A 9,109-nucleotide genomic window follows, 5' to 3' on the forward strand; every position below is an offset into this window, starting at 1 on the left:
TCTGCCCAGCATTCCGCAGGAACCCTAAAGCTGTGAGGGAAGAAACGGTGAGACCATATGGAGACAGCAGAAGGACAGTTACATTGTTGCAAAAAACAGAACAGTGCTTTATATTCAACAAGTTGCTGGAGCTGGTTTACGTCCTTTTTATTTAATTCTATACAGATTCCAAAGGTTGCAACATTTTCCCTTCTTAGAAACTGAGGGGAGGGACACTCCCTCTTTCCCTCTGCCTCCTTCCCACCCACCCTGCCTTGGCACCTGTTGTTCCCTATGCTTGGAAGACCCTTCCCTGCTTTGGGGGTCGGCCGACTCGGTACCTCCTTTAAAATTTTAAGTTTAAGGGCCAATGCCTTTTGGAAACTGTCTTCTCTCACTCTCTGATTTCTCATCCCAGCATCATCACAGCTCTGAGATTTCTGGGTAAGTCTCTTCGTCAAGCCTGCTTCCGGGAGGGTAAGATTAGCTTGGGTGTCTGTGAGGATAGCGCAGTGGAGACGGAGAAGCGGGTTCCTGGGTCAAGCCGACTTGTTCAAACCCCGACCCACCTATCTCTCTGCGGGTCTGGATTAATCACAGGGCTTCGGGTTCTTCAGTTTGATTGAGGAAGGCTTTGACTCCAAAAAGTTAATACTCGACATACCCAGCCACCGCTTAGCAACTGCCGGTGTCCTCGCCCTTTCTCCAGGAGCCTCAGGGCTGGACCGAATCGTCCTACGAATGTCTCCAGTCCTAATACTGGAGGTGCCCTCATCGCCGCAACTCGCTGGGCGGAGAAAGTCCTCCAAGCGGAAGGAGGGGCCTGATGCATGGGGCTGAAGAGACCTCATTGGCGGCACTCTAGCCCGCCGAGGTCACTCAGCTCTCCCCACGTGGGGTTCCTGATTGGCTGAAGGCCGTCGCTCGCACACTCGTTTTCCGGGATGGAGGCGGTCCTAGAAGGAGTACGACTTCCGGCGTTAGCTGTAGTCGTCGTTTGTGTCCGGTCAGATGGCGGCACCGTTGCTTCACACGCGGTTTCCCGGAAATGCCGCCGCTTCGGCAGCTGCAGTCAAGACGCTGGGCGGGTCGAGGACCGGGTAAGAATCCAGGACGCTTCCTTCTGCGCGTCTGGGACCAAAGCCCAGGACCGGGATTAGGGGAGCGGAGCTGAAGGGTCTGGGACAGAGCTAACGGAGTGGGGTGGGAGTAGGTCCTCAAGAGTGAGTCCATGCTCCTTAGATGGGTACTAAAAGTGGGAGAGGGGATGGAAAAATGAACCTATTCTCTGCTCCATAGTACCCCTTTTCTCCCCACTGGGTTCCCTTATAGCATCCCAGGCCTGGGTAGTACATTCTCTTTCTTTACTGTTCCTTCCTGCTTCTTCGACTAGCTTTGGAAAGAGGTCCCTGGGCTATTTGGATTATTAGCCAAATGCTGCCACTGACGGAAAATTGCGTCTTACGTTTTGTTTGTTTTTTTGAAATTTGTTTGACACACGTTTGTTTAACAGTGTTTATATCTAGCTCAGCTTTTAAACCCCCAAACCACCGTAAAACGCTTAGGGGTTTAACTTTGAGAGTCCTTAGCAGGATGCTGTTTTTTCACTAATCTGCTCTGTTTAAAAGAAGCAAACTTTGCGGAACACTTGGCATAATATCATCCATAATATATTTTTTAAGTGCCTACTTTTGGCGTTAGGCATGGGGGACAGTATATCAAAAGAGACAATGTCCCTGCTCTCAACAGATCTTCAGTCTAAGGAGGGAAAGACAGTAGATAAGTAAACGATGATTTCAGATAGCGGTAACTGCTGTGAAGAAATAAAACAGTGTGATGGTAGGGGAGAGGGAGAGGATGGGTACTTTCGATTTCTGATGGGGAAGGTCTCTGACATTTGAGCTTCAACTTGAATGAAGACAAGGGTCCAACCGCATACACATCTGGAGAGTGAGTGTTTTTGACAGAGGGAATGGTATGTAAAATGGGAATCTGCTTGGCAGGTTTGAAGAACAGAAAGGACCCTGGCTGCAGTACGGTTAAGTGGTTAGAGGTGAGGTCAGAGAGGTAGGCAGGGGCCAAATTTATGTAGAACCTTGAAGACGATAGAGTAGGAAACGTTTGGAGAATTTAAGCAAGAGAGTAGAGTAGCATGATCTGTCTTAAGTTTTTGAAAGATCATTAGATCATTGAATGAAGAATGGACTGCTGGGGGACTCAAGTGGAAGGAGGGAGGCCAGTTAGGAGGCTTTAGCAGTAGTCCCACTGAATGATGTTGGTTCAATAAGTGTTGGCTATTATAGCTTTTATTTTTCCCTGTCATGCACTTAATGGCTTGATAATCTTGGTTCTATAGGCTTTCAGATATGCTTGCATTAGAAAATGATTTCTTCAATTCTCCCCCAAGAAAAACTGTTCGGTTTGGTGGAACTGTGACAGAAGTGTTACTGAAGTACAGAAAGGTAAGAGGTGATAATGTGAGGTTGATGGGGTTTTTTCCCAGCTTTATTGAAATATAATTGATATATTGAGGTTTCATTTTTGCTGGTCAGAATACAATTATAGCTGTTATACTAAAAACCAGTAGACAAATAAAATGGATTTTAGATATCAATATTGAAATCAAACAAATTTAACAGCACGGTGCTGTCAGTTCAAAATTAGAGTAGTAACCCCTTTGCTGAGGTTTTACATCAAGTGCTTTATTTACCTAGTGTCTTTTAAAATCTTTAGCAAGTAGTAGAATAAAAAACCATTAGATCAAAGCATTTTATTTCTCTTTTAAAAAATAAATTTATTTTATTTATTTATTTTTGGCTGTGTCGGGTCTGTTGCTGTGCATGGGTTTTCTCTAGTTGCGGCGAGTGGGGGCTACTCTTCGTTGCACTATGCAGGCTTCTCATTGTGGTGGCTTCTCTTGTTGCGGAGCATGGCTCTAGGTGCACGGGCTTCAGTAGTTGTGGCACGTGGGCTCAGTAGTTGTGGCTCGCGGGCTCTAGAGTGCAGGCTCAGTAGTTGTGGCGCACAGCTATGTGTGGCTTAGTTGCTCCTCTGCATGTGGGATCGTCCCGGACCAGGGATCGAACCTGTGTCCCCTGCATTGGCAGGCGGATGCCTAACCACTGCGCCCACTAGGGAAGTACCGCATTTTATTTCTTAAGGACTTATGAAAGCATTGCTTTGGGACAATAAACCAGCTCTATTAATGGGGATTTTTTTTTTTTGGCTTTGTTTTTGTGTTAGTTTAGCAGTGATTCTGCTGTATCTCAGCAATGGTAGGAAAATATGCATTACTGTCTATTATATGTAACCTGCATTTATATTCATGTATATGATTTGATAGTATCATGGAGTATTGATTATCATATTCAAATGTCAGTACACAGTATAGCTAAATATGAATGGCCTGTTGTCATTTTCTTTTTTTCCAAGCCCCCTAGCTGCACTAACATGAGTTTTAAAATTTTCGTAGTCAGGATTTTATAATCTGCAACTGATATGTGTAAGTTACAATGTTCTTTTTGTAAAAGTTAAAAATCCTGCTGTTGGTCTTTAACTGGAAACCCAAGCAAGGAAAAATTCATTTTTTTTCCCCCCTTCTTGTTAAGGGGGAAACAAATGACTTTGAGTTGTTGAAGAACCAGCTGTCAGATCCAGAGATAAAGGTAATTAATTTTGTGTTTGATTATTAGCAAAGTTGTTGCCGCTTTGTAGAGACATTGGTTTGCACTTTTGGTCCTATTCCATTCTCATTGGTTTGCACTTTTGGTCCTATTCCATTCTCATTGGTTTGCACTTTTGGTCCTATTCCATTCTCTACAACTTGCTCTATGATCTTTCTTTAATGTTTGTAAAAGTTAAAAATCCTGCTGTTGGTCTTTAACTGGAAACCCAAGCAAGGAAAAATTCATTTTTTTTCCCCCCTTCTTGTTAAGGGGGAAACAAATGACTTTGAGTTGTTGAAGAACCAGCTGTCAGATCCAGAGATAAAGGTAATTAATTTTGTGTTTGATTATTAGCAAAGTTATTGCCGCTTTGTAGAGACATTGGTTTGCACTTTTGGTCCTATTCCATTCTCTACAACTTGCTCTATGATCTTTCTTTAATGGTTCTCAACCAGGGGCACTTTTGCCCCCGAGGTAATTTGGTGATGAACTGGAGACATTTTTGATTGCCACAACTGGGAGAAGGGAAGAGTGCTACTGGCATCTAGTGAGTGGATGATAGGGATGCTGCTAAACATCCTACAATACACGTGGCAGCCCTTCACAGCAATGAATGATCTGGCCCCAAATGCCAGTAGTCCTGAGGTTGAGAAACCCTGCTTTAATTTTTCCTTTTTAGAACCTTTCTTCTATGCTGCATGCAACTCTCATGTCTCTCCAGTTCTAAAACAACAAAACAAAACAAAAAAACAACAAAAAATGATTTGTCTTTCAAACTACTCTTTCAGTGTTTTTGGAAATGGTTCAAGGTATATACCTGTCATGTAGTAACAACTCAGTAAATGTTATTTCCCTTTTCTTCCTTTAGTGCCCAATTTTGGAAAGAATAGTCTATTACTGTGGGCAGTGGTAGTCAGATTGCCTGGCATTAAAATTCCAACTCCATTGTTTCCCAGTGTGTGATATTGGGCATGTTGTTTAACTTCTTTGCCTCTGTTTTCCACCTTGTAAAACCAGAGAAATAAGAGAAGTACTTTAAATGTAGCTGTTTTAAGAGGATCCAATGAGTTAATATACAATAAGCATTTAGAACAGCCTCTGACTCAGAGGACTTTGTAATTGTTAGTTGTTGTTCCTGTTGACAGTCTGCATTTTCTCATTTCTCATTCATGTTTAAATCCACTGTTAAGTCCACTGCTGTATTTACTATGACAGAAGTTACCAGTGATTTCTTATGTGTTGATTTCAGTGGACTTTTTTTTTTTTTTAAAGTCCCATAGTAATTTCTTGTAGCAGTTTATACAGTTGACTACCCATTTCTTAAAACCTTTCCTTCAGGACTTCCCTGGCGGTCCAGTGGTTAAGACTGTGCTTCCACTGCAGAGGGTGCAGGTTTGATCCCTGGTTGGGGAACTAAGATCCCGCATGCTGCGTGGCGTGGCCAAAAAATAAAATAAAATGAAAAAACAAAAAAAACCCTTTCCTTTGGTTTCTTTGATCTTCCTGTCTTCTTATCACTTATCTCTAATCATTCTCTTGACAGGTTCTTCTTAAATTTGACATTGATTGGATTTCCAAACTTAACCCTTTCCTCACTTTACAGATTCTTCCTGTGTGTTTTCCTTAATGCCCTCATGGTTTTGAAATTTATCTGTGTCCTGATAACTTCCAGATTTGCATCTATAGCTCAGATTGCTCTTGTGGGCTCCAGACCTCTTCCTTCCTTCCTTCCTTCCTTCCTTCCTTCCATCCTCCCTCCCTCCCTCCCTCCCTTCCTTCCTCTTAAAATTTTTATTTAATTTAATTTATTTTTTATCGAAGTATAGTTGAATTACAATGCTGTACAGATGTCTTAACTGCCAGCCCACAGGTGTTACAAGTGCCCTGAACTTAGCATTCTCTCTCTCCCAAACCCACTTCTGCATCTTTCTTTATGTGCTTAAATGATTTATTGCTTATCTCTGTCTCAGCCTAAGTCATCTCGAAAGCACATTCTAAACATGTCATTGCCCTACTTCATGCCCACTGAAGAATAAAGGACCAGCTTCTTAGCATGGTCTGCAATAAATTTTCAGTGTTCAGTCCCACTAGATACTTTATTTCTTAAATTTGCCATTTCTGTTCATCTTTAGGGCTTTGCATGTGCCTTTTTTTTTCTGGCTGTAAGAGGTCCTCTGTATCTACTTTGTTTGCTACCTATTTGAGCCTGGGCTCTGGTTACATAGCCTCCCTCCCTTACTGGCTTTGTGACTGAGGGCAGGTTACTGCATTTCAGTGCCTCAGTGTTCCCAGCTATAAAATGGGAACCAATGGTAGTACCTATCTCATGGAGCGGTTGTAAGGATTAAACAAGTTAATATATGTTAAAGTCTTAGAATAATGCCTTGCACATAGTCTTATATTAGTGTTTATTAATATTATTACTGTAACTATAAAACTCCTCCTTTTTGAGATCCAACTGCAATATCATCTTCACCAGTGAACTTTCTCAGGTTCTGTTTAAGCACATGGTTGTTCATTCAGTCCATACCCTACACTGCCAGCAGATCTTTCTAATTGTAAATTTGGCTTACAAGGACTTCACTGATTTGTCTGGCCCCTCTTTGCTCCCCAGATTTTTCTGTTGGCTTGCTTGCTCATGATATAGTCCAGCCATACTGAACTGCTTTTGGTTTTCTGAAGACATGCTTTTTACCTCTGTAAGGTATAGAGCCCCCAAGAATACTCAGTCTGTTTAAAGACAATGGAAGCATCACTTCTTCTTTAAAGACCTGTGCATTCTTCCACAGGTACAAAGAACCACATTCTTTGTGTTCTGCTGTATTTTATATCAGCACATATCCTTGGGATTTTGACAGACCAAGAATCACATTATTTTGTTTTGTTTTGTTTTTTTGCGGTATGCGGGCCTCTCACTGCCGTGGCCTCTCCCGTTGTGGAGCACAGGCTCCGAACGCGCAGGCTCACGGGCCTAGCCGCTCCGTGGCATATGGGATCCCCCCGGACCGGGGCACGAACCCGCGTCCCCTGCATCGGCAGGCAGACTCTCAACCACTGCGCCACCAGGGAAGCCCAAGAATCACATTATTTGTGTCCACATTAGTTCAGAGGAGTGTTAAAATAATTTGTTTCTAATAATAGTTCAGTACTGAAGCACCAAAGTCTCTGACTGGTTTACTTTAAAAAGTGGAGCAGCTTTTTTTTTTTTTTTTTTGGTACGCGGGCCTCTCTCTGTGTGGCCTCTCCCGTTGCAGAGCACAGGCTCCGGACGCGCAGGCTCAGCGGCCATGGCTCACGGGCCCAGCCGCTCCACGGCATGTGGGATCTTCCCGGACCGGGGCACGAACCCGTGTCCCCTGCATCGGCAGGCGGATTCTCAACCACTGCACCACCAGGGAAGCCCAAAGTGGAGCAGTTTAAATGTTGTCCTTATAATTTTGTTGCATTTGTTTTAGTGGAAAAGTGACAGGATAGAGCTAACTTATTTTTATTTGTGTGTAACTTAGCTTGTCTTCTCTGTTTCAGGCCTTGTTATCCTTAATGACTGTAGACATTATGAAGTTACTGTAGTGCAAATGAGTTACGACTTATTTTATTGCCAGGTTACTTAGGATTCATGAGTAAATAGTCAGTGTCATTGAGGTTTGTCACATAGATAATGCATAGGAAGCACTCACTGGTGAACTGGTGTGGAAAAGGTGGGAAGCGCCTTCATGTGGGGCAAGGCATTATGGGAAAGTGGGTGGAGCGTTGATCTAGGCGGACAGGTTTTTTTTTTAACATCTTTATTGGAGTGTAATTGCTTTACAATGGTGTTAGTTTCTGCTTTATAACAAAGTGAATCATCAATACATATATCCCCATATCTCCTCCCTCTTGCGTCTCCCTCCCACCCTCCCTATCCCACCCCTCTAGGTGGTCACAAAGCACCGAACTGATCTCCCTGTGCTATGCGGCTGCTTCCCACTAGCTATCTGTTTTATATTTGATAGTGTATATATGTCCATGCCACTCTCTCACTTCGTCCCAGGTTACCCTTCCCCCTCCCCGTGTCCTCAAGTCCACTTTCTACCTCTGCGTCTTTATTCCTGTGGGCGGTCAGGTTTGAACCTAGTTTTTTACTGGTTTGGCTGGGCAAATTGCTTATTAATCTTTCTTAGGCTCAGTTGCCTCAACTGTAAAATGGGAATAACATTAATCCATTTGCAGCATTGTTAGGATTCGGAAAAGGTATATATGTACAGTGTTGAGCACCATGCCTGGCACATGGTGTGTTCTCACTAAATGACACTCCCTATAAGTAGTCTATTGCTGTAGGTCCAGCCTGTCTGCTAATAGTTTATCACTGCAGGTTCAACACTGTCTGTTTGTAGTCTGTTGCTAAAGGTACAACACCATATGTCTCTTTCCCCTACTGACTCTTAGTCAACATTAACCATTTTCTTTCAAAAATTAGGGCCTTTTTTTTTTTCTTTTTTGGCTGCGCTGCCCAGCTTGCGGGATCTTAGTTCCCCAACCAGGGATTGAACCCACACCCTCAGCAGTGAAAGCCACTGGACCACCAGGGAATTCCCCAAAATTAGGGGCTTTAATTTTTTTTCTTGTGTATGCTGTATATATGCATGAATACAAACAGTATCTTTATTAAATATAACTGATATCTTATTCTCTACATGGCTTTTTTGTATTGCTATTTAGGTTTTCCCATGTCACTAAAAGTATCATGAATAGTAATTTTATTGTCTGAAAAATATTTAATGGAGTAGTGGAACCATCATTTATATTGAACACATTTTAATTCATTTAAACCCATTTGAAGGTTGGGTTAAGAAAAAGTTACATTTATTGATGACTCTAGTTAATCAGGTTAAATGAATGTTGTCAACATGCTTGCAGGTCAGCATGAGTATAGAGGAAGTAAAGGTACCTGTTGGTCCTTGTGGTCTTAGAATATTTGAATCTGTTACAATTCTTTAGTTTAAAGAAGTCCCAGGTGTCAACATTTGAGGTGTTCTCATTTTCTAGGGCAAACAGAAGTGATTAGAATTAAGTATTGCATTTGATTCTTTTTCCTGTATATCAGTTATTATATTACTTTTAAAAAAAAGAAAATTTATTGTAACATCTTTTTCCATTTTGATACAAACTAAGAAATTTTCATCCCAACTTTGGCTTAAGTCCAAGTTTGTGACATTTTTTTCCCCAAATTTAAATTTTTTTTTATGTGGATGGTTTTTGTTTTGTTTTGTTTTTTGAAATAAACAAAAATTTTAATATGTGCCCAGATTTTGTGGGTCAGCAATTCAAATAGTACACAGAGGAGATGGCTTGTCTCTACTCCATGACTGATGTCTGAAACCTCAGCTCATGAGGATTCAAATGGCTGGGGCTGGAATCATCTATTTATTTATTTATTTTTAACATCTTTATTGGAGTATAACTGTTTTACAATGGTGTGTTAGTTT

General features: G+C 41.9%; 1 protein-coding gene across 2 annotated transcripts in view; it reads left to right on the forward strand.

Annotated features, from left to right (window-relative positions):
• The first annotated feature begins 950 nt into the window (after nucleotides 1-950).
• RRN3 (RRN3 homolog, RNA polymerase I transcription factor) overlaps nucleotides 951-9,109 on the forward strand; it is a 29,619-nt gene continuing 21,460 nt past the window's right edge. Inside the window, exons 1-3 of one of the 2 annotated variants that reach the window (XM_007106150.4) lie at nucleotides 951-1,079; nucleotides 2,336-2,441; nucleotides 3,588-3,644. In XM_007106150.4, coding sequence (XP_007106212.2) covers nucleotides 991-1,079; nucleotides 2,336-2,441; nucleotides 3,588-3,644 — 252 coding nt within the window. In that variant the 5' untranslated portion in view covers nucleotides 951-990. Of the gene's footprint in view, nucleotides 1,080-2,335; nucleotides 2,442-3,587; nucleotides 3,645-3,917; nucleotides 3,972-9,109 lie in introns of those variants that run through there. The other variant, XM_024123429.3, reaches the window with a different exon arrangement.

This window comes from Physeter macrocephalus, chromosome 14, assembly GCF_002837175.3.
Source record: "Physeter macrocephalus isolate SW-GA chromosome 14, ASM283717v5, whole genome shotgun sequence".
Taxonomy (NCBI): domain Eukaryota; kingdom Metazoa; phylum Chordata; class Mammalia; order Artiodactyla; family Physeteridae; genus Physeter; species Physeter macrocephalus.